This window comes from Hippopotamus amphibius, chromosome 8 (assembly GCF_030028045.1).
Source record: "Hippopotamus amphibius kiboko isolate mHipAmp2 chromosome 8, mHipAmp2.hap2, whole genome shotgun sequence".
Lineage (NCBI taxonomy): Eukaryota > Metazoa > Chordata > Mammalia > Artiodactyla > Hippopotamidae > Hippopotamus > Hippopotamus amphibius.
The window spans coordinates 113762455-113787613 of NC_080193.1; the positions used below are offsets into that span (position 1 = coordinate 113762455).

At 37.7% G+C, this 25159-nt stretch overlaps 1 protein-coding gene and 1 long non-coding RNA gene across 2 annotated transcripts in view; one reads left to right on the forward strand and one right to left on the reverse strand.

Moving 5' to 3' along the window:
* WDR75 (WD repeat domain 75) overlaps positions 1-18357 on the reverse strand; it is a 35120-nt gene extending 16763 nt beyond the window's left edge. The window contains exons 1-6 of the mRNA XM_057744564.1: positions 18231-18357; positions 12891-13020; positions 7529-7594; positions 6562-6652; positions 2457-2581; positions 802-872 (exon numbers count right to left, since the gene is read on the reverse strand). Coding sequence (XP_057600547.1) covers positions 802-872; positions 2457-2581; positions 6562-6652; positions 7529-7594; positions 12891-13020; positions 18231-18316 — 569 coding nt within the window. The 5' untranslated portion in view covers positions 18317-18357. The remainder of the gene's footprint in view (positions 1-801; positions 873-2456; positions 2582-6561; positions 6653-7528; positions 7595-12890; positions 13021-18230) is intronic.
* Positions 18358-18491: 134 nt separating this feature from the next.
* LOC130858306 (uncharacterized) overlaps positions 18492-25159 on the forward strand; it is an 87151-nt gene continuing 80483 nt past the window's right edge. The window contains exons 1-2 of the long non-coding RNA XR_009055040.1: positions 18492-18538; positions 21297-21481. This is a non-coding gene — a long non-coding RNA (uncharacterized LOC130858306). The remainder of the gene's footprint in view (positions 18539-21296; positions 21482-25159) is intronic.

A 25159-nucleotide genomic window follows, 5' to 3' on the forward strand; every position in this document is an offset into this window, starting at 1 on the left:
GAAAAATTGTGATCAAGAATCAAGTTTTATTTCATAAACATTTATTAATACACAATATAAACTTCGTGTGAATAACATTCTACCATAATAACTTGCCTATGGAGGTCACTGAGAGTGAAGTAAAGACAGTTTTGCGGTTTTCTGCCTGGGTAAAATTTGCACAAATTTCTTGTTAAAGCTAAGCTTTTAGCATGAAGTATGGACAAGCCTGAGAAACTATATCTGAGACAACTGGCTAATGTGTCCAGAGATGTTAGGAACCTTGTCATACTGCAAAGGAAAACAAATGCCAATCTTGGCAGGGTAAAAGGGAAGAGGGGACAGTGTCATTTGAAGAATGACTCATGCTTAGCACTAGTCTCTTTAAATATCTCATTCATCCTTACAACTCTATTAGGTAGATATTACCTCATTTAAAATATATGTTAATTTGAAGTGCAGCAAAGTTCAATGGACTAATCTGACTCATTTTAAAGCCAGATATCCCAAAGCCTATATTCATTCCTATAGCCATAAAATGACAATGTGGATCATCTAGGGAAGACTTTTCAAACCACATCCAATTTTGACACCAAGTATACACAGCAGAATCTAAGTGTGAAAAGGGTTTTGGGGAAAAAGCTCCCTAGGATTTTGTGACCAATGATTTTAACACATTGTGGGTTAAAAACTCTACCTCTATATCTTGTGGCTTCACAATTACTTGTAACATGAAATAGAAACAGCTTTGGGTCACAGTTATAAGGACGAATAAAATTATAATGAACTCCTGAGTAAATAAAATAAAGCTGTCAACCTTACCTCGATGTTGTTTTCTTTTTGAAAAAATAAACAGACAAGTAAAAGTCCCGTACTGCAGCAACATACTCCCCCTGGTATTTCAAAGAGAAGATAACATTCACAGAAATAGTCAAAACCTTTTAAGAAGAAATAGTCTCATCACAAAAGGTAACACAGTAACAATATAGAATTAAAATTAAAAGATGAATGTAGATCCTAAAAGTAGACTCTCTAACTTTAAGTATAACGATTAAAACTTTTTTCTATTAAGGCATACATAATTTATACATACAATAAAAGGCAATGTTTGACATGTGTATAACCATGTATATACCATCACAATCAAGATTTAGGACAATTTCTTCACCTCAGGAATGCTCCCTTGTTCCTCTTTCCAGTTATTTCCCAATGCCCCACCTCTGCCAGCAACAACTGATTTCAATCACCGTAGCTTACTTCTCTGCCTTTTCTATAACGGAATACAAACAGAATGGCAACTACATTTCATGTCTGGCTGTAGCTCAATATCACCTTTTTGAGATTCACCCATGCTCTTATGTGTGTCATTAGTTTCTTTTTGTGAAGCAGCATTCCAATGACTGCCCTATGTATCACAAATCATTTATTCTCTTATTGATGAACACTTGGATTATTTCCATTTTGGAGCTATTATGAGTATTAACTATTCTTGTACATGTCATTTTGTGGTCATGTTTTCATTTCTCTGCCTAGGAGCGGAACTGCTGGGTCACAGTAAAGGCGTATGTTTAACTTTGCCCCGTATCTTTCCACCACTCAATACTGTCACTTTAATTTTTAATCTGTTCTAGTGGACATGAAGTGGTATCTCACTGTGGTTTAATTTGTATTTAACTGACGACTATGACGTTAAAGAATAATGATGTTTGTAATGTTAGAGTGTTTTCTTTACTCTAAGAAATTAATCTGTTTCAGAACAAAGCAAAAATCATGCTACAAAGCTTAATACTAAAGAAACACGCCACCACAATGGTATATAGGGCCTTTTGATGGTAATTGGTTTTAATAAATTATGTGATTATTAACAAGGGATGGCTAAATAAATCACGGTGTGAACATCATACACTCATTATTTCTAATAAACATTTAAGTACACACTCATGCTGCAATGTTAAGTGAAGAAAAAAAAGATAAAACCCTCAGATAATTATTCGGTTTGGGAAAATTATTTTACATATTTAGGAAAAAGTCTAGAAAAAGATTCCTCAAATATTATCACTGGTGAGATTTAATTTTTTCACTATATTTTTCTGCATTTTCAAAATTTTCTATAAGGGCATATTTATAGAAATGGAGGTCATATTTTCAAAAGACAAGTATCTATAATCAAAGGATTTAAGTGGCTTTTACATGGTACAGGCTAAGAAGTATAGTACAAATGCCAAAACATTGATTTTTGTTTTTTTGGACAATTATAGTTTACAAGAGCAATAAGACAATCTGCAAAACTGGAATAGTCCTAAAAAAACTCTATACCACAAACACATGCTAAAGTAGTAAGACAGATTTCTTAGTTACCAATAAAAATATTGTAACTCAAGGCAATATTAAACCACTATAATATAAAATTTTCAGAGGAAAGATTGCAGGAAAGAGATTTTATATACAAAAAAGAAAACCAACAAAGCAAATTTTACCTCATTTCCAAAGGCAGTGCACTTAGGTGACTGGTTTATGTAATCCAAGACAAAGGTGAGCTCCTTAGCTTCTACTTCCTGACTTGATGATTTTGGTAGTTTCACTGAAACCAGCTGAAATACATCTAGCCAAAGGCAGCTATATTAATATAAAGCTTCTCTAGAGAAAGTGAAGATGTGCATTTGTTCATATAAAACTGTTTATTAGTACTCGAGTTAATTTGATGCCAAGATCATAATTCTAGGCTATCTGAACTAGGCTACTCTTCATTTGAATATATGAAAGTTTTAACTGGAAGTCTAATTCCACAACTCATAAATGTGCTTAAATATATATATGTGCTTCATATATGCAGAAACAGAAAATTTGTTTTACTGGTGCATACTGCTTTCCAAAGTACTGAGATGAGCTTTAAAATGAAGATGGAATATGATACATTGGCGCACTGAGCAGCCAAAAGCAACGAACCACCTGAGAGCTTTCAGAAGTGCTATGGGCTTGTCACACACTCACAGACTAAATCTCCTTTTCTGTAAAACTGGCATGCTCTTCTCTTTGCATTCTGTTTAAAAAATTTCTCCTTAAGGGGAAATAGCTATATTTCACTACACTATTTCCTTATTCTCCAAGACTTCATAATGAATATGAAACTCTGTAAGACACTGATCTACAATTTTTTGTTTTCCAGTCTGCTTATTATATGCTCTGAACTCAATTCTTCTAGCCTTTTCATTCATCTCAAACTTCACATGCCTAAATCCTAAACTCTTATTTTCCTTTCCGAACTTAGTCTTCCTCCACATTGCCCACTGGAGGAAACAGCACCACCATTCATCTACTTGCTCAGACAAAATCTGTGACTCACCTTTGACTTCTCTCTCATGCCCCACACCAAACCGGCAGCAAACCCTGCTGTCTCTATCTTCAAAAGACATCCAAGATTCATTTATCACCACCTCTGCTGCTACCACCTAGTCTACAGCCATGACAGTGCTTCATATCCTAAGTGTTAGGAGTAGTGATCTCTTAACAGCTCTTCCTACGTCCACCCTTGGTCCCCTATGGTCTCTTCTCAACACAGAAGCCAGTGTTCTATTACTACTAAATCAGATCATGTCCCTCTTTGGCTCAAAAATCTTCAATGGCTTTTTGTCTATTCAGAGTAAAAGCCACCAAAGTCCTTCCAATTGCCTACAAGGCTCTACATTATCTGTTCTCCTTAGGCTCACTCCAATCCATCCTCCCTGCTATTCCTCAAACATGCCGGGAATGCTCTAGAATGTGCTTCACCAACACAGCTGCACAGCTTATTCTATTCTTCCTCCCAGGATATCCCCTGATCACTTATTTAATATGTTTTCTACCAATGTTGCCTATTCCCCTTCCTATATTTTTCTCTAGAACACCGGTCATCTTATTGTATTATATGACTGATCTAGTAAGCTTCAGGTTGGGGTTTATTGTCTGTTTAGTTCTCTGCAACTAGAATATTATTTGGTACATGGTAGGTGTTTAATTAGCTGGTGAATAAATTAATTACAAAGTCAAGAAATGACACCATAAAAAATAACCATAAAAGATCAATTTGTTTTTAAACCAGAGAAGCATATTTTGATATGGTTTATACAAATTTCTATCAGAGACTCTGGTTTTGGACTGTGGAACAAAGATGAACCAAATGAAGCATATATTTTAATATATATTTTGAGATACCAGTCACAGGGAGTCTTTTTTAAGCCTTATTTATATTTTTATGCAGTAACTAGATTTTCACAGGCTGAGTGCCCATGATGTGCCAAGTACCAAAGAGTAACACTAGACTCCACTGCAAACAGAATTCAGATTAGATTACAGCATTTGAAGTTGCCAGTTAACTCCAAAAGGCTAATGACTTTAGATCTATAGTTAGACTTACTTTAGTTCTGAAGTTTTCTACACTGGCTTGCACATTAGACACAACTGGTGGAATATTTAAATAAACAGACAGGCCCGACCACAGAGAATCTTACATTTTAAGTTCCTTGGAGTGATTGTAATGTGTAGTTAGTGTTAAGAATCACTTGTAGTTAGTGTTAAGAATCACAAATAATAGATTATCAGCTAGCTTAGTAAACAAATACTGTACAATATCACTTATATGTGTAACCTAAAACGACAGCAAACTAATGAATATCATTAAAAGAAACAGACTTGGAATATTACTCAGCTATAAAAAGGGATGAGATGGAGCTATATGTAATGAGGTGGACAGACCTACAGTCTGTCATACAGAGTGAAGTCAGAAAGAGAAAGACAAATATTGTATGCTAACTCACATATACGGAATCTAAAAATGGTACTGATGAACTCAGTGACAAGAACAAGGACGCAGATGCAGAGAATGGACTGGAGAACTTGAGGTTTGGGAGGGGGTGGGGGGTGAAGGGGAAGCTGCGACAAAGCGAGAGAGTAGCACAGACATATATATACTACCAACTGTAAAACAGATAGCCAGTGGGAAGTTGTTATATAACAAAGGGTGTTCAACTCGAGGATGGAAGATGCCTTAGAGGACTGGGAGGGGGAGGATGGGGGGGACTCGAGGGAGGGTGGTGGGGGAGTCGAGCGAGGGAGGAAATACGGGGATATGTGTATAAAAACAGATGATTGAACTCGGTGTACCCCCCCCCCAAAAATAATAAATAAATTAAAAAAAAAAAAAAAAGAATCACTTGTCCCATTGATATGGATAAAAAGTTTCATTACTGCTATCGACAACTATCCCTCCAATTGAGGAATCATGCAGTGAGTATGGGGAGTGGTTACCAAACTAGAGTATTGAGTGGAACCACCTGGGGAGATATAAAAAATGCAGATTCCTAGACGAAATCCCAGACCTAGTGAATCAACTGTCAGTCAAGGAGTTTAGAAACATGAATTTTTAGTAAGCATTTAGATAGACGTTAAGAATTCACATATTTATATACAAAACAGTACCTAAATACGGTAAAGTGCTATTTTAAAATAGTCATCTGGTAAGGCAACTTAGTTATTTTAAGAAATATACTGCTATTTCCAGAACATATTTTGGAATGTCCCTTAGAGATGGTTTATGGGCCACATCAGAAAAATAAACTTACAGCTTTCATTCTTTCATGTCACATTTTTGATAGATTACTCATGAACAGAGTTGGCACCAAATGACTTTTAGCTAAAAAAGATTTAGCTTTCACAGTTTTGACTATTCTCAAGTTACTTAAAAGTCCATGATATAACAATCTGTACATTTGTTTTAACAAGCAAACAACAACAAAACTCTCCAAATCCCAAACAATAAACCACTACTAAAACACCCCACATAAACCAAACACCCTCCCCCCACAAACTCCAAACCACTCCAACCCCCACTGTGGAAAGGACTCACTTAGCTAATGAGCTGTGAGCCAATCCAGCTGACTGCCCAGTTACCAGTTTAAAGCTTTGTACTCTGAATTCTGAATACAACTCTGTTTTAAGGAGGACAGCACAGGGTGCACTGGCAGTCTTAAAGTCTGAGATTAGAAAAATTCTTTGGATAGATCCTTCATATCAACGTTAATGTATTAAATTTACTGCTAAAGGACAATTATCTGTAACCACTGAAGATATTCTAGAATTCCTTAAATGCACTGGAACATGGCAGTTGCAATGGAATAATATTCCAATGATAATGAAAATATAATAATAATTTAGCCACACTATTAGTTCCTAATAACCTGTTCTCTATACCATTTCCTCCAGGTTCAAGATCAACAAATGGGTGTTCAATGATGGGTAAAATGATAGTGATGCTTAAGAATGATGGATTTAAGTTCAGTAGGAAAACACACTATAGCTCAAAACAGCTTTAAAACTGGAGTTACCCTGTCCACTATCACAGCCATTTATTAAGTAATCATTCCCTCATCAATATTTCAGAAATAATACAAAGTCTCCCCAAAATGAATGGAATAATGATGAAACTAATTTAAAAGCCAACTCCAAAAACTGTTAACTTCAGATTAAAACCAAAATGTTAAATTTGAGACATTGTAAAATGTAAAAAGCCACTCAATGCTAAATATATATATATAAAATAAACTATACCTGGTTTTTCTTTATTTATTATAACAAAGACAGAATCCTCAGCACAGGCAAGTGTAAAGAGGGCATGAAGCTTACATCCAACTATGAAAGTCTGAAAGATAAAAAGCACCATATTGTTTACTCTGCACCCCATTCCTCCCAACTACCACCATAAGTTCCATCACAGGCAGGGATTTTTTTTAAATCCATTTTGCTCACTGCTATATTGCCAACATCAGAAGAAAACCTGGCCTAGAGATACTCAATACATATTTGCTGAATAATCTTTAAGTTAGTACATATAGATCTACCTGTTTCTTATCAATGGTTTTACATTATTCTATTGAATGAATATCAAATTTTAACTGACCTCAAGATTATATTCAATTTTTTTTCTACCATGAACAATGTTTTAAGAACTACATGTACCGGCCATTATTTCAACCAAAGATTCCTAAAGGTGAGATTGCTGGAGCAAAAGGTTATTTATTCATTTTCAGTTTCATTCTCACTGACTGTGTACAAATGTCTATTTCTTTATACTTTATTGCTATATATTTTTTTCAATCTGCAATTTGGATAAACTGACAGGGAAAAATGCTGTGTTATCTCTTAATTTACATTTAATTATTAACAACATTAAGCATCTTTTCATGTTTATTGGCTATTTGTTATTTCTTTTCTGTGTATTATATATTCCTATTCTATACAATTTTTTTTCATTGGGTCAGTTTTTCCTTACCGGTTTTTGATAATTTTTTGTATATTAGGGGAAATAGCTCTTGTAAATAGTTTCTTCCACTTTCACTGCTCATTTTTTTTTGGTTAAAAAAGTTTAAAGTGTTATATAGTCAAATTTATCTTTTCTTTTATGGTAAGTAAATGGTTTGTTTAGGAAGGCTTGTAGAAGTATTCGATAAATAATGTCTGTTGTTAAATTATGTTGCCATTGCTCTTCACATAATGAAAATGAACTCAATCCACATACCTTTATCAAAATGCCATCTATATAGTCCCACAGTTTAATCGTGCCATCAAAGGAACAAGAATACAACTAAAAAGGTAAAAATAGTACAAAACTGATTAAAAAAAAGAACTACATTAAGGTATCAAGTAACTTAATTGCTGATACAGAAGGCACTGCCTGTTCATTAATTCATTATTAGCTCTAAAGAGGTTAAAGTCATTTCTTTATATTGTTTTTGCAAAATAGTCTTATCACAGCTCTTTATAGAAAGCAGACCTATCAATTTCAAGTTTTAATTAAAATAAAGAAAAAAGTCAACTCTCTATCTTCAACAGGGAAATGGTAAGGTACTGGGTTATGAAAAGCACTTGAAAGCTTGTTGCTATTTTCCCAGAGCACAGTCCTTTATTAGCAGAACTGCTTTTATCTTACATTGATATCAAAGGAGTGTTTCTCAAATGATCTGAGAATGTCCTTTTTTAAAAAGAAGTTTCTAACATATCACAAACCAGTATTTTTGTAAAATACAACATAAGTTATTATGTACTTGGATGTTGTCGCAATGTCAAAGTGCCCTAAAGTTTTAGATACTCAATTTCTATATTTATCTCATTGCAGACCTGTAACCAACAGTTTGTGGGCCATATTCTGGTAACACCAGAATGCCTTAGTAGCATGTTTTTACTTTTGCCCTAGTGGACTGAGTTTTACTAAGGTCACATTGGATTTTTTTTGTTGCTGTTACTGTGAAAACACTATAATCTTGAGTTTTTTGGAAGAAAGATGGTAGAGTAGAAGGATATAGAGCTCACCTCCCACCACGAACACATCAAAAATACATCTACATGTGGAACAATTCTCACTGAAAACTAACTGGAAACTGTCAGAAAGACTCCTATACAACCAAGGCTGCAAGAAAGATCCACATGGAATCAGGAAGGGAAAAGAAGCAATCAAGTTGGGACCTGTTCTCCTAGGTGAGAACACAGAGGAAAAAGGAGATTATATGGGCAGTGATCGGCCCCGGAGAGGAGTGGTTTGGGCCATGTGGTGCCCCAGTCCTGGGTCTGATACAGGGAAGACAAATCCCCTTGGCTGGAGGGCCGCTGGAACTAACAGTAGGGCAGTGGGAAGCCTGGATTCCACTCATGAGGAGAGTTCACATGTGGGCTTACTCTGGAGGAAAAGGGTAGACTGAAGGCTGCTTGAGTGGCTGCCTGGTTTCCTATGACCACTCCAGCCTTGCTTACTTCCCTGCTGTAGCTCCACACTGGAATAAGGTCTGTTGTGACTGGGAAGAGAGCTTGGCTATGGAACACAAAAGCAACCTAGCACCTCCATCTCTAGCCCCACCTCTGACCAAGGTGACAGCTGAGGAAAGATGTGACTTGTAGTTCATGTCAAATCCAGCTCTCTCATCAAAGGCACTGGGCACATGAAGACTGCATAGGGATGCTCCCACATACGGACACCCCTTCAATACTGGGGCAAGTAACCGGTTCACCTAAATTCATGGAGACAGAGAAAGTTAAGCAAAATGACAAGACTGAGGAACTGGTCTCAAAAGAAAGAGCAAAAGAAAACCCCTGAAAGAAATAACGAAATAGAAATAAACAATTTACCAGATAAAGAATTCAAATCATAAAGAATGCTAGCTGAATTAGGGAAAAGTATAGATGAACACAGTGAGAATTTAAACATGGAATTAGAGAAAATAAAAACCCCACTCAGAACTGAAGAATACAATAACTGAAATGAAAAGCACACTAGAAGGAATTAATAGCAGAATGCGTAAGTGATCTGGAAAGTAGAATAGTGGAAATCACCCAAACAGAAGAGCAAAAAGAAAAAAAAAGAAAGGGAGGGAAGGAAGGAGGAAGGATGGACAGACAGCTAAGAGATATCTGGGATAACATCAAGAGTATCAATGTTCACATTATAGGGCATATTATAGGGGTTCCAGAAGGAGAAAAGATAGAGAAGGGGATCTAAAATGTATTTGATGGAATCATGGCTGAAAATGTTCCAATCTTGAAGAAGGAAGCAGATATTCAGGTACAGGAAGCACAGAAGGTCCAAACAAGATGAACCCAAGCAGACTCTAAAGAAAATCCTAAAGTCTCCATTGAAAAACTATTAGAACTAATAAATGAATTCAGTAAAGTTGCAGGATACAAGATTAACATACAGAAATCTGTTGCTTTTCTATACACTAATAATAAACTCCCAGAAACAGAAGAAAAAACAATCCCATTTAAAATCACATCAAAAAGAATAAAATACCTATAAATAAGATCTATACTCTAAAAACTATAAAACACTGAAGAAAACAGAAGATGATACAAAGAAATGGAAAGATATCCCATGTTCTTGGATTGGAAGAATTAATATTGTTAAAATCTCCAAACTACTCAAAGCAATCTACAGATTTAATGCAATCCTTATCAAAATACCCATGACATTTTCCACAGAACTGGAAAAATAATCTCAAAATTTATATGGAAACACAAAATTACCAAAGCATCTTGAGAAAAAAGAACAAGGCTGGAGGTATCATGCTCCCTTACTTCAGACTATATCACAAAGCTATAGTAGAGTAATCAAAACAGTATTACACTGGCACAAAAACAAAACACAGATCAGTGGAACAGAATAATAGAGAGCCCAGAAACAAATGCACATACTTATGGCCAATTAATATATGACAAAGGAGGCAAGACAGTCAAAGGAGAAAAGACAGTCTCTTCCATAAGTGGGGCTAGAAAACCTGGACAGCTACATACATAAGATTGAGATTAGAATATTTCCTCACACCATATACAAAAATAAACTCAAAATGGATTAAAGACATAAATGTAAGGCTGAAAACCATAGAACTCCTAGAAGAGATGATAGGCAGAACACCCTTTGACATCAATCATAGCAATATATTTTTTTGATCTGTCTCCCAAGGCAAAAGAAATGAAAGCAAAAATAAACATAGGACCTAGTGAAACTTAAAAGCTGTTGCACAGCAAAGGAAACCACAGACAAAACAGAAAGACAACCTACTGAACGGAAGAAAATATTTGCAAATAATATGACTGATAAGGGATTAATTTCTAAAATATATAACCGACCCATACAACTCAACATCAAAAAGATAAACAACCTGATTAAAAAAGGAGATCTGAACAGACATTTTTCCAAAGAAGATATACAGATGGCTAACAGACACATGAAACGATGGTCAACATCGCTATTAGAAAAATGCAAATCAAAATCACAATTAGATATCACCTAACACCTGTCAGAAGGGCTATCATCAAAAAGTCTACAAATAACAAATGCTGGTGAGGATGTGGTGAAAAGGGAACCCTTGTACCCTTCAGAAGCACTCACTACTGGAAAACAGTATGGAGGTTGCTCAAAAAGTTAAAAACAGAACTACAATGTGATCCAGCAATTCCACTCCTGTGTATATATCTGAAAAAATAAAAAACAGTAATTTGAAAAGATACATGTACCTCAATGTTCACAGCAGCGTTATTTACAATAGCCAAGACATGTAAGCAACCTAACTGTTCATCAACAGATGAAGGGATAAAGAAGATGTGATGTGATATATATACTCAGTCATAAAAAAGAATAAAATTCTGTCATTTGCAACAACATGGATGGACCTAGGAGTATTATGCTTTGTGAAATAAGACAAAAAGACAAATACTGCATGTTATCACTTACATGTGGCATCTAAAAAAGAAAATGAATGTATACAACAAAATAGAAATAGAAACACAGATACAGAAAACAAACGAGTGGATGCCAGTGGGGAGAGAAAAGGGGGAGAGGTAAGATAGGGTACAGGATTAAGAGACACAAACTAGTATGTATAAAATAGATGAGCAACAAGGATATATTGTACAGCACAGGGAAATATAGCCACTATTTTGTAACAACTTTAAATGGAGTATAATCTCCATTAAAGAATCACTATGCCGTACACCCGAAACTAATATAATACTGTAAATAAACTGTACTTCAACCTAAAAAAAAAGTGGCAATTTTAAGATTTCTGCCAGTGAGGACATGAAATCAGAGAATTAAGGTAAAAAATGGAGTAAGAAAATATTATCTATTTAAATAAAAGAATTATACTAGGTAGAAAATATACACCAGAATTACTACAAATAACATTAATCGTGGACACAGATCAGTAAAACATAAGGCAAACAATCACTATAAAACAATGGTCGTACACAAATACTGTGAGTTCAGAGTCCACAGAATCTCTGGCACCTACCCCTTCACCTCAACTAAGCTTGTTAAAACTGCCCTTCTCTAACCTTTTAAACTTTCAGCTCCACAAAACTCACCTTTCATGATGTGTATAGATTTTTATGATGTAAAACTTGGTAATAAAAAACTTCACATATTCCAATTTTAATTTTTATTTCTGCTACAAAAAACATTCAAATAGTACACATAACCATAACCTCTTTTCTCAGATCCTCAGAGGACAGCAAGGATACAATGTGTGCCTGAACCCTGAGAAAAGCTACTTAATTATGATTTTCAAGACTAGCTCATTTAATTTCAGAAAGAAAAGGTCTGTGTGTTACTTTATGCTCTACTTCTTTTATGACAACATAATGAATGGCAATGCAAATCTATTCTTAAATCAAGCAGTAACTGTCAAGTTGGCTGGGACTAATCCAGAAAATGGGAACTTGATCAAAAACTAGAGCAAGTATTTTTGAGATAACTCTCTAGTGGCTTTGCTGACAGTTAAGAACAGAATTAAAATGACCATTTTATTCTTGAATTCTGAAAAGCAAGGGCTGTTTTGTGGGGAGAGTAGGAAGGTCCAGGCTACACCAGATCCCCAAGTTTGTCCTGAAATTAACTGGTTGATTCACTGACTAAAGAATCCCTTCTTCTTGTCTAGATACCTCCCCTAAGATTCAGTGACATCTGCATTAACACTAAAGAGCCTCATCTCCAAAAAATTAGATCTACAAAATCAATACCTCAAAGATGTATTCCAGAAACCAAGGAGTTTAGAGGTCAAATAAATTTGAGAAGTCTTATAATCAAGAAATTTATTTAACTGTGCCAAATCCTGAATTTCAGAAACTATACAAACAAGAACGCCTTCTTTCAAGTAACACCTATTAGCATTCTGTGAACAAATGGTTCACTGAATACACCACAAACAATGTAGTTATAGGCTGTGACCCCTATTTTAATAATTAAAAATAAGTGAAAAATATGCTGAATCACAAAATCAAAATAGATATTTCCATGATCATCACCTAGAAAGCTTCCCGGTCAAATTCAATTCAAATTTTTCTGGCAACAATAGAGCCAATATTAAAATATTTGATTGTAAATTGTTTAACACCTGTAGATGGTTGTTGGGGTTGAGCTGGATTCCAGTCACCAGATTTCTGTGCCCTTGCAATATATGCACACATTCTTCAGTAGCTGTGCTATAAACTTTAATAAAGTCTCCAGAGACACAGAAGATATACCTGGAAATAAGAGAGAAAAATAAGATTCACATACTGTATAGGTAGTATAATCTTTTCATTGTCTATGGAGGGGGGACGGGTGTGTGGAAACTATAACATGCAACAGAGATTTCTTTCAAAATAACTGTTTAACAGCTGTATATTCAAATTGTGCTGCTTAAGCCTATGGGGACATCTAAGACAGTTTAGTTCATTAATCTGAAAGTAGATCAATGATGATAAAGTCATACCTCTGACCTGTTCTAGGGGCAGAGACTGTATGGAATCATCTTGAGAAAACAGCTGACCTAACCAAGCTGCCTGCTCAGTAATGGATGCAGACACTGTGCTTCACACTATCAGCTACTATTCTGTGGTGGTTCAGCTAACAGCAGCACCTTCCCCTGTCCTCCAACACTCCATTATTCATTGCGGACACCAACTTACAAATACAAAGTCAAAAACTCTCTCTAGTTAACGAGGTCCCTTACATAGAAAAGTATACAGACTTTATGACAGTTCCTTTTCTTACTGCTGAAATGGTGATTTTGCTTTTGTTTTTCTGGATTTGTGGCTTTCTTCCATGTATCAGAGGCTACTAAATTATTAAATGTGGTTAACCTGGGGTAATATTTGTTTGACTTTTTTCATAATAGATATAACCATAAGACAAAGCGCAGAACTGCAAATCTTCTAGAATCTATCAAATACAAAATGTTCGCTCTGCGCCTATTACATCTGACACTGTACGTGTCTAACATGGTGTTTTCTCATACACCGTAGAAGGTACAAACCACAGACTCCTTAGGCTGGACCTCTTCTCTGTGCTCCCAAAGTACCCAGGGCATGATGTGATCTGGTTACTTTTAAATTGTGCTGAAATTCCTCATTTATCTAAAAACCCATCTCCCTTATCCAGCCATTAGCTCCTATAGGACAGAGGCCTTATTTACCTTTGATTTCCAATGTCCAACCCAGCTTGTCAAACAGAACTTCCTTGATCTTCAAAGGTTTAGATTGACTACCCTAGTTCTTACCATCTCCTGCCTGGACCACTCTTAAGGGCTTCCTACAGCCTTCAGGTGTGGCCCTTCAATTCCCCTTTCATACTCACACCAGACTAATTTTCACAAACTTGACCATATTACTTCCTTAAATAAAGATAAAATTAAATTAAAATTCTTCAATGTTTTCTCAGTGCCTTCGGGATATGATCCAAATTCCTGTGTTTGACACCAGTCTGATTGGAACTATTTTTTCACTTAACAGTAGGTTAACTGGTTCAGAACCCTAACGAACCTCTCACCCCCCCCCCCCCCCCGCTTAACATTAACTAGTCCTTTAGGCAGTGTTTCCTTGAGATGGTGGTGGGTGAAGGGGCACTGTTTGCCAAGAAAACTCCCCAGTGGAAAGTAATATTCCACTGACATTCTTCCCCGGTGGAAAGTAATCTCCTCTCCTTGCTCCTTAGCAGAGAATAATGGCTTTAACTATTTGAATGCAAACTCCTAGAGGAAACACTCTACATGCTTTTGTATATTCCTTCTGACTACTTCTTTAAGATTCAGCTCAAGGGTCTTTCCACCGGAAGCCTTTCCTCATTTTCTCTTTCCAGATCAGCACCAATGCGAACATGCTTCTGCAGGGTGCCTGGCTTAGCTCTATCCTAGCACTTTCCACACAGTGTTATGAGAGACCTTCCCTACCAGACTGTGAGCTCCTTGAGGGGAGGAATTGTGTGTTTACTTATTTCAAATAATAACAGAAATTTGGTGTGGTAGAAAAGGATACATTTTTAGGAAGTCAAACACATGGCAGCTTTACCTGTACACTCTGAATGATGTTGAAGAATTTACTTAACCCCTCTAAACCTCACCGTTCTCCACTCGCAGGATTATTATAAGGATTAAATCAAACAATGCATGCAAGTGCAAGCTTGGCATACACAGCAAACACTCAATAAATGCTTCTGTAAAACGAGGATAACAATACCTAAACCAGGCAGACAGGAATGTATGTAAAGCACCACCACAATGCCTGTCACACGGGACTCAAATCATCTTTGTTGATTAAGTGGTGAAGTAAGAAATTAGGGATGTTTTCAAGCAGGAATCAGGATTTAAGTGAGGTTCTGAAGGATGCATGATTTAAGGGCTGGGAAAGAAAAAGAAGAGCAACATGAAACAATAATAGGGAAATAACAATTAACATGGAACCTAGGAGCGACAGGGAAACCTACATAAGTAGCAAAGTGTGCATAATGGGTACTAGCAGGAAACACAACCTGATAAGCAGAATTGAACTAGATCAGGGTAGGCCCTGAAAGCCAGACAGAAGAGCTATAGTTAAGGGCGGCAACAGAACTGTTACAGGCTTCTGAGCAAGACTAGGAATAAGAGTTAGGGTAATGTTATGATAGTAACAGTTTAAGAAAATCACTACAGCAGCAGTATCCAGAACGATCTGCAAGTGAAAAATATTTAGAGTCAGGGACATAAATTCTGTGATAATTTAGAATGTAAAAGGCAAGAATGACCCATTGTTTTAGTTTTCTATACCCCGACAACCTACTGCTGTGATACACAGCACTATATAACTGTAGGAAGCAATATGGTGTGATGCGAACAGCTGGACTGGGTGTCAGCAATACTTGATACTGGGACGCCAAGTATTTTCATGCACACTCCACCTCCCTGCTTGGCTCTCATAATAACAGACTCAAGTAGGCAGAACAGAGTTTTGTCCCGGTTCTAAGAGGGTTTAGTGACCAAGAGGAAGCTGTTAAAATTACACGATTCTGTTGCTTCATTTACTATTTCAACTTTTTTGATGAGCTCCTTGAGGTAAAATACAAAATTACCTTATTTTCCTTCGTATAAGCTAGCCAACCCCTTGTAGTAGCTTTTAGATAATATTCAAGTCCTTGGTGAGTTCATTATAACCCTGTTAATTTGCTAGAAAGCTGGTTTTAATTATTAGTTTCTATATATATGAAAAAAAAATGTATCTGTAAATCTTGACTAAGTTCCCGTTCTGAATTTCTACCTAAATACCTGCTACGTCCACCTGTTTGTTTTAAAGGTACTTTTAAACTCAACAGGCATAATGTGAACCCAACATCTTCTCCTCGTTAATCCTAATTGCTAAATCAACTCCAAAACTCTTCTTTTCTCTTCATCTTCAATATTGTCTTAATTCTGGCCAAAGTCATCTCTTGCCTGGATGCCTGCATTAGCCTTCTAAGCCCTGGTCTATAATCTAGACTTTTCTCCCACCACTTCCCTTCACCTTGTGCTGCAAGTATGCTGACCTGACACACCTGACAACCCTCCCCCACCCCAATTTCAAGTTGCTCACTTTGGCTGAATGCCCTCCCTCAATATCACAGAAGGCGCAACCTCCTATTACTTGTGCAAGATCCTACTGCTGAAGGGAAACTTTCACTGTGTAACTCCTCCTTCTATGCCATCACTGTACCTTGAATACGGTAGCCTATCCACCTCTCGTCTTTCCACCACATATTACATAGTTTTATAGAGTTCTCAGATTAATATTCTTGAGGAAACACAATTAGGTTATTACCCCTCCCACCTTATCTGGAGAATAAAAAAAAAACAACACTCTCTTCGGATCAAACAACAACCAATAATTGACTCTATGTTCCCTTTTGAACCTCATTTTCCACTAGCTCTCTTCATATACTATTCCTACTAGCTAACTGTACCACAGTCCTGCTTGTACTGTGCCCCCTATGTGGAATGCCTTCCACCATATCCCCTAGTCAAAATACCATCCATCCACCTATATCTAGCCTAAACATCACTTCCTCATCAACCCTCTCTATCCCTCCAGTTTGAAGTACTCTGTTTCTTATGGGTTCCCAAAATGTCACTATGAAACACCTGTTTTCAGTCTTTTCCTCACCAGGCTGAAAGCTCTTGAAGGTAGATCAGTCCTGGAATTAGTTTTGTCAATTCAGCTTGTTATAAATACACAGCTGATAAATACTTAAAAATGAAGTATGGGACTAAATAAGTGAAATACAATGGATCCCAATATAATGAATAAGGTGCAAAAGTAGTACACTGGTACACTGGAAGAAGACACTGGATATAAGTCCAAAGTGGCAGAATTCTGGCAATCTCTTGAAGCCTGTTTCTTCCTCTGATTCCCAAGATGAGTATCAACAAAGCCCTCTTTACTGTAAAAACCAAGGTTTTTTTTTTGTTTTTGTTTTTTTACCTCTAAGGCAGTTTATGAAAACTCCTGCAGTCATGCATGCATTCAATAACTACCTGCCTGTAAGCAAGATATTGTGGGGGATACAAACTTTCCTAAGATACTATCTCTACTTCTCTAAGATAGAAAGGGTTTTTACTAAGTGTCACTCTCTCTCCCTGAGTGACCTGAAAATCTTCTTTTTCTACAGTGTCACTTCCAGATTATGCTGACAATATAGCAACGACGGTGACAGCTGACGTATATTGAGCCATTAAGTGCCAAGCACTGTTTTGCCGTGCTCCATATATATTGTATTAAGGCATTTAATCCTCTCAACAACCCTCAACAACTCTGAGATGGATTACTAAATATTATTCCCGTTTTATACATGACAACTGAGGCAGAGATGAAGAACCTTGCGAAGGGCACACGATGGATGAACCGGGTTTAGTTAAGCTTCCAGCTACACTGAACTCCTGAGCAAGAGGACCAGGGCTTACGCACATTTTTATCCTACACAGAATCTAATAGCAGTTTTTACGCAGAGGTCCAAAAAGGTTGCCAAAATGCCTTTTTAGGGGGTAGGGAAGTGTGGAGAAATCGGAATCATTAATCGTTTAGTAATTCCAAGCCACGATTCGGTCCGAAAGAGGGATACTCCTCGCGGTACTGCAAGAGCATCCGTGCCTGGACCATTTCGAGCCGCCCCAGGGCCGAGTCGATTCTAGACACGTGGGTCCGCCCGGCGGCCCCTCAAGCTACCTGCAGGTCCAGGGAGGAGGGAAGCGTGCCCCGGCCTGAGGTGCTATGGGACTAAGGGATTCTGACTCTTCTTACAGCACACAGGCCCGGCTCCCTCCTGCGGGCCCTGCGGTCTCCCGCACGCGCGCCCCTTCCCCGAGCCCGAAACCGCCGGCTGGCATGTCCAGACACGCCCGACAGTTCTTCCCCCCTACACCCTGGGGACTCACGCCCCTCAGCCGCGCCGGCAACGCGCGGTGGCCTCATACTTAGAATCCGCAGAGAATACCGCTCTCCTGAAGTTCAACTCGCTGCCGCCACAACGAACCACGCGGAGACTCTCCTCCGCCGCCATCCTCGCGCAGGCGCCAGCTCTCGCTTACTGCCGGCTCCGCCCCGAGTTTCCTCGACGGAAGCCGGTTGATAGGGCACTTGTCTGGGCCCACAGACCCCACGCCCCACCCCACGCAGGGCTCCTCTAGGCCTCAGTCTCTATGGTACGTCTCTATGGTAAGACCCAGGGCTGGTGCGGCCATCTTTGGTTTTGGGCAACGTCAAATTAGGACACGAAATAAAGGTAAAAGCGAAACAAAGATACAGACACAAATGCATTTATATTAGATCCCTCTAAACTTTTATTTAGTACAGATAAATTTCTCTCCGGCCTTGTTAATCTGACTCTAAAGTTTCTTAACGCCGGAAGGGAAAAGTGGTCCAAAGTGTGTCAGGTGACCTCCAGTCCTTTCTCGTACCCGCCAGGCTTCGCCATTCTCTTAACTCCGCTTCGGGCGCTGCGAGATGACGTCAGCGTTTCAAGCCAATAGTTTTCTTGGTCTCGCAGTTGAGTTCTTGGGTGGAAACGTAGCGGTATATTTTTTGCATAGCTATTAGCTTGTCTCCTTAGCCGTGACTTTGTCTTGTTCCTTTGAGCATAGCATACGTTCCTACAGAATCTTCCCAGCTCTAAGAGCCTCGCTTTTTCCTTGACACAACTGGCTCTTATTCCGGGATTCGGCTTCCTACTTCTCTCCCTGGTTCATTGGACCTTCTCGGCCTATCTGACATTGCACTCTACCCTGGCCAAGTTCCAGGGCCGCTGGTCCCTGGTTTGCTACTGTTTTGTGCGTGTCACCGTGGTTTTAGCTTCCCCAGTTAGTCAGTTGAAGCCCTGAACTCGGAATGTTTACGCATGCATCTCCATTCCCTTTTATAAACTTACGTGTATCATTTTCGTGGTCCCTGTATGTTAGGGAGTGCTTATCTTCATTCATTCATTCATTCATTCAATAACTACGCGTTTACCTGTCTCCTCGGTGCTGGGCTCTGTAACACTCCTAAGGGTAAAGAGCCACTGACAGCTTAACTTTAATAGGAACAGGAAATCTGCCTTGATTGTGTAGGAGATTACCACATCCCTTCAGTCTTTCTGGAGGCAAATAATTATTGAGAGCCTTCTATATGTGAGACACGATGCAAGATAGACGTGATTTCTGCTCTGTTACCTTATATGGGAGAGAGACAAAAATGTTTCCACAAATGAGATGATCACAGATTGTGTGCTGAAGAAAATAAAACAGTAATGTGAGAGAGAATAGTTTTCTCTGAGGATGTTTAGGCTTAACCTGATGAATATGTTTGCTTAGGTTGTGTAGGTTAAGAATGATATTTTTACAATTCAGTGGTAATACAAATTTGACATAAAATAATTCAGTGCAGAAATAGAATGGTGCCAGTGGATCCTATACGTTATGAGTATCTCTCCATCATTAAAAGTTTGGTGTATATGCTTCCTGATATTTTTCTAGGCATACATACACCTTAACATTATTCCTTAATGCAATGCACCATGTATTCTCTTTTTTTCTCCCTCTCTATATGCTTTCACTGCAGTGTATACAGACTTTTATCTCCTTTTTAATAACTACATAGTATTTCATAGAGTAAATGTGCCATAATTGATTAAACCATACTCTCAAAGGTTGATACTTAGTCATTTTCATTTTTAAGTTTTAAAATTTTATTTATGTATTTATTGGCTGCGTTGGGGCTTCGTTACTGCATGCGGGCTTTCTCTAGTTGCAGAGAGTGGGGCTACTCTTCATTGCGATGTGTGGGCTTTTCAGTGTGGCGGCTTCTCTTGTTGTGAAGCATGGGCTCTAAGTACGCAGGCTTTAGTAGTTGTGGCACACGGGTTCAATAGTTGTGGCTCATGCACTCTAGAAGGCAGGCTCAGTAGTTGTGGCACATGGGCTTTGTTGCTCCACGCATGTGGAATCTTCCCAGACCAGGGATGGAACCCATGTCCCCTGCATTGGCAGGTGGATTCGTAACCACTGTGCCACCAGGGAAGTCCCGTCATTTCCATTTTTTAAAAAGTGGCACCTAGTGCTACAGGACACATAAATTTGTGACAGTATTGTTGTAGGAGGGATTCCTAGAATAGGTATTGTGGGGTTAAAGGATACTTGCATTTTTTATTTTGATAGGATGTTTTGTGGACTAGAGATGTGTGTTACTGGGAAAAGCAATAGGAATAACTAATAGCAGGCAAAAAAGGGAACTATTTAGTCTAAAGTTTTGGGAAAACCCGTAAGAAGAGGGAGTATTACAAGAGAGTATGCTTTCTTAAGAAGAAATCAGGAGGGAAAAGGACTGATGAAATGGTGTAAGGCAAACAAAGTTGCCTGTAAATACAGCATCAGTGAACAACAGTTGAAAGTTAGCAAGGGTGGGCAGTTTGTTGTTTAAAATTAAGAGTGTAATGTGGAGTCACTTTTTCAAGAATTGTTAAGTATAATGAATTCTGCTTCTTAAGTCTAATATTTCTTTTCATATAGTGGCATTTGTATATCATACAACAGTCTCTGTTGATTGGCCTACAAACACTAAAATAAAAGCAAAATTTTCTAAAGTGTTTGGAGGACTGAAAAGAAGTGATAGAATATTGGGGGTGATAGAGGTGGCTAGACACTCTCTGCACATGGCATCAGATACTTCCCTAGGCATTTCATAGAAGAGAGCAAGGGAAGTTTGACTCATTTATTGAGAGTTGAGCATCTTTGACAGGTCCCTGGTTCTCATCAGCTCTTTTCTTTTCTTTCTGAGTCCTCACCAGAATCATCTTTAAAAGTCCCTTCATGAAAGAACTGACTTTTCCTAGCACAAAACTTTTCCAGCCTCTACCTTTATCCAGTTCCAAGGCTGCTTCCACACTTTTAGGTATTCGTTAATTATAGAGAATACTCAGCACCCCATTCTCAGTACCAAAATCTGTGTTAGTCAGGGTTCTCCAGAAAAACACAGCCAATTGAATTTATTTGTTTGTTTATTACAAGGAATTGGTGCATGCACTCAATTATGGAGGCTGAAAAGTCCTACAGTGTGCAGTCTGCAAGTTGGACACCCTGGAAAGCTGGTGGTGTAATTCAGTCTGAGTCTGAAGGCCTGAAAACCAGGTGAGCGGATGGCGTAAATCCAGTCTAAGTACAAGAGAAGAACGATGTACCAGTCCAGCAGTCAGGTAGAGAAGGAATAAATTCTCTATTCCTCTTCCTTTTGTACTGCTCAGACCCTTAATGAGCCCTGAATGATGCCTGCCTACACTGGGGAGTGCAGTTTGCTTTATTGAGTCCTAATTGAGTCCACAGATTCCAATGCTAATCTCATTCGGAAATACCTTTACAGACAAACCTAGAAATGATCGTTAGCCAAATATCTGGGCACCCCGTGAGCCAGTTAAGTTGACACATAAAATTAACTACCACACTGAGCAACCACTAATCTGTTCTCTGTCTGTATTGTTTGCCTTTTCCAGAAAGTTGTATAAATGATATTATATGGTATGTAACATTTTGAGTCTAGCTTCTTTCACTTAGCATAATGTATCTGAAATTCATGTTGTATAAATCAGTGATTTTCTCTTTTTCACTGCTGGGTGGTATTCTATTATATGGATATTCCACAGTTTATTTATTTGTTGAAGGATGTTAATTTTTCCCCCCAGTTTTGGAACTTACGAATAATACTGCTTTAAACATTAATTTGTAGGTTTTTGTGTGAGCATAAGTTTTTATTTCTCTAGGATTATTGTTGAGTTTTGAGATTTCTTTATATATTTTATATTTTATACATTTTGGACACAATTCCTTTGTGAGATATGTGAATTGTAAACATTTTCTCCCAGATTGTGGCTTGTCTTTTCCTTTTGTTAATAGTGTCTTTCAAAGAACTGAAGTTTTAAATTTTGAAGAAGTACAGTTATCAGTTTTTTTCTTTCGTGGATCATGCTTTTGTTGAGTATCTAAGAATACTTTATCTATTACAAGTTTATAAAGATATTCCGCTGTGTTTTATATGAAGAGTTTTATACAGTTGACTCTTGAAAAACACAGGTTTGAACTCTAGGTCCACTTATACACAGCCGTTTTGTAATAAATATGTTGGAAAATTTTTTTGGAGGTTTGTGACAATTTGAAAAAACTCAGATCCACTGCATTGCGTAGAAATATCGAAAAAATTAAGAGAAATTTAGGTATGTCAGGAATGATAAAATGTATGTAGATATACATTTAACATAAAAGTATGTGTTAATTGACTGTTTATGTTATTGGTAAGGCTTCTGGTCAATGGTAAGCCAGGAAGGGAGAGTGGAGGGTGTCCATGAAGACTGGAAACATGGGTAGTATTATTTTATGTTGTATAGATTGAAGATGTAATTCAATTGGGAAGTAACACTGCAAAAGAGAACTTTTTTTTGTGGTATTTTTTTCTCAGATTATTAAAATGACATCTCAAAAATTAAAAATTCATATTGAACTCTCACATTTCAATTTGAGAGGCTAGGCAATAAGGAGTAGCTTCATAAAGCTAAAAAAAGTTCCACAATTTAATGACAACTGTGCAAAATAAGCCATTAAGTAGACTCTCAAGTCCTACCCACATAAAAATTAACTTATACAAAACATTATACTTCTAAGTGCCTGGCATTAATAAATATTTTATGTTAGTTATATCCCCAAGGATATTCTAACTATTCATACCAACCTTTTACTAAATTCCCCTTAATATATATAAAGACATAATTAACTTTAGCTACACATAGGAACCACCTGGTGTGCTTTAGAAAATAATGAAACCTGGTCCTGTCTTCAGAAATTCTGATGTAATTGGTCTTCATTGTCACCTGGACATCAGGTTTCGTTTTTTTTTTTTTTTTTTAAATTGTGGTGAAAAACGCATAACAAATTTTTTTATTAGTAACATTTAGTATATTCACAGTGTTGTGCAGCCACCGCTCTATCTAGTTCCAGGACATTTTCATCACCCCAAAGGAAATCCTTTACCATTAAGTATTTACTTCTTATTCCCCCCATCCTCACAATTACTAGTGTATGGATATAAAACTGATTTTTGTGTGTTATCTTGTATCCTGCAACTTTGCTGAATTCATTTACTAGCTTTAATACTTTTGTATTCTTTATGATTTTTTATGATTATTCATGTCATCCATGAATAGATATTACTTCTTTTCCAATTAGGATGCAGTTTACTTCTTTTCTTCTTCTCTTCCCTTCCATCCCCCCCCCCGCCTCCCTCCCTCTCTTTCTTTCTTTCTTTCTTCCTTTCTTCCTTCCTTCCTTCCTTCCTTCCTTCCTTTCTTTCTTTCTTTCTTTTTCTTTCTTTCTCTTTCTTTCTTTCACTTGCTCGCTCGCTCTCCTTCTTTCTTTCCCTAATTGATCTCCCTAGCACTTCCAGCACAATGGTGAATAGCAGTGGTAAAAGCAGGCATCCTTGTCTTATTTCTGATCTTAGGAGGAGAGTTTTCAATCTTTTCACTATTAAGTATGATGTTAGCTGTGAATTTTTCGTATGTACCCTTTATCATGTTGAGGAAATTCCCTTCTCTTCCTAGTTTGCTGAGTCTTTTAATCATGAAAGGATGTATTTTGTCAAGTGAGTTCTCTGTGTCAGTTGAGATGATTGTATGGGATTTTTCATGTTGGCTGTACTGCAGTCATCTGAAGTCTTGACTTGACTGGACATCCAAAATGGCTCACTTATGACCGGAAGTTGATGCTGTTTGCTGCAAGCTTGCCTGGGGTTATCAACCAGGGCACCTAAACCTGGCATCTCTGACATGGCAGCCTCAGGGTAGTTGAAATTTTTACATGGTGGCTGACATTCCTCAGAGAGAGTGTCTAGTGACCTTTTATGATCTAGTGTCAAAAGTCATATAGGGTCCCTTCTGGTATGTCACAGTAGTCACAGTTCTGATCTAGCTTATGGTGAACTTGAAAGTCATCACTCTCAAAGTCACAACAAGAAAAAAGCTGAATCAACTAAAAATTAACAGTGCTTCTTAGATCCATCAAATAATTGAGGTCACAAAGAAAAGCACTGCCCCTGCTCCCAAAATTAGAGACAAGCATATAGAATCACAGCATATCAGAGCAGATACCTAAGAGCAGACTGCCATTGCTGGAGCATTACTTGGGATAGAAAACTTAAGCTATAATTGACAAATTACTGGAGGCTCAGTGTGGACAACTTTGATAGTTAAAACCTCCAAGGGGGCCTAACTGTATGAGTATCCCCACATTTTCATGTTTTATCTAGGAACCCTGCCAGGTTCTCATAGTGTACACGGGAAAAAAATTCACTTGTGCTTCCATCAGGGGGAGGAAAAAAGTAGCCATTTTGAAATATGCTCAGCACATTCCATTCTTAATAAGGCTTGCCCTTGATGCCTGTTTTACCAGCGACTAGCTGATAAGGGTTTTACCAGAGTCTAAATGACCCTGGGTGAAGGGAAATACCTAACTTTACCCTATCTAGCCTTCTTGTCTCACCTAAAGGGGAGGAAGTCTGAGAAGCACTTGTGACGGTCACAGGCTAGGGGAATAGGTTCACTAAAAGACTGAGACCTAATTATAGAACTGTAGAACACTTCCCCTCCCCCATGCTTTACCACCACATCAATGGGGTTCCTCTATGATAACAGAGGAAGACAACTAAAATAACTGTATGTCTCAGACCTTATTTAAGAATTAGTCTCTAGGGAAACTGAAAGAAAGGAGACAAAAATAAGGATACCATAGGATATGTATTTTAGCCCTTGACACCTAAAGCTACTATAAAGAGTAAACACAGCCTAACTCCTGGCCAGATACACAAAACCTTATGTTAAGCCTATTTACCT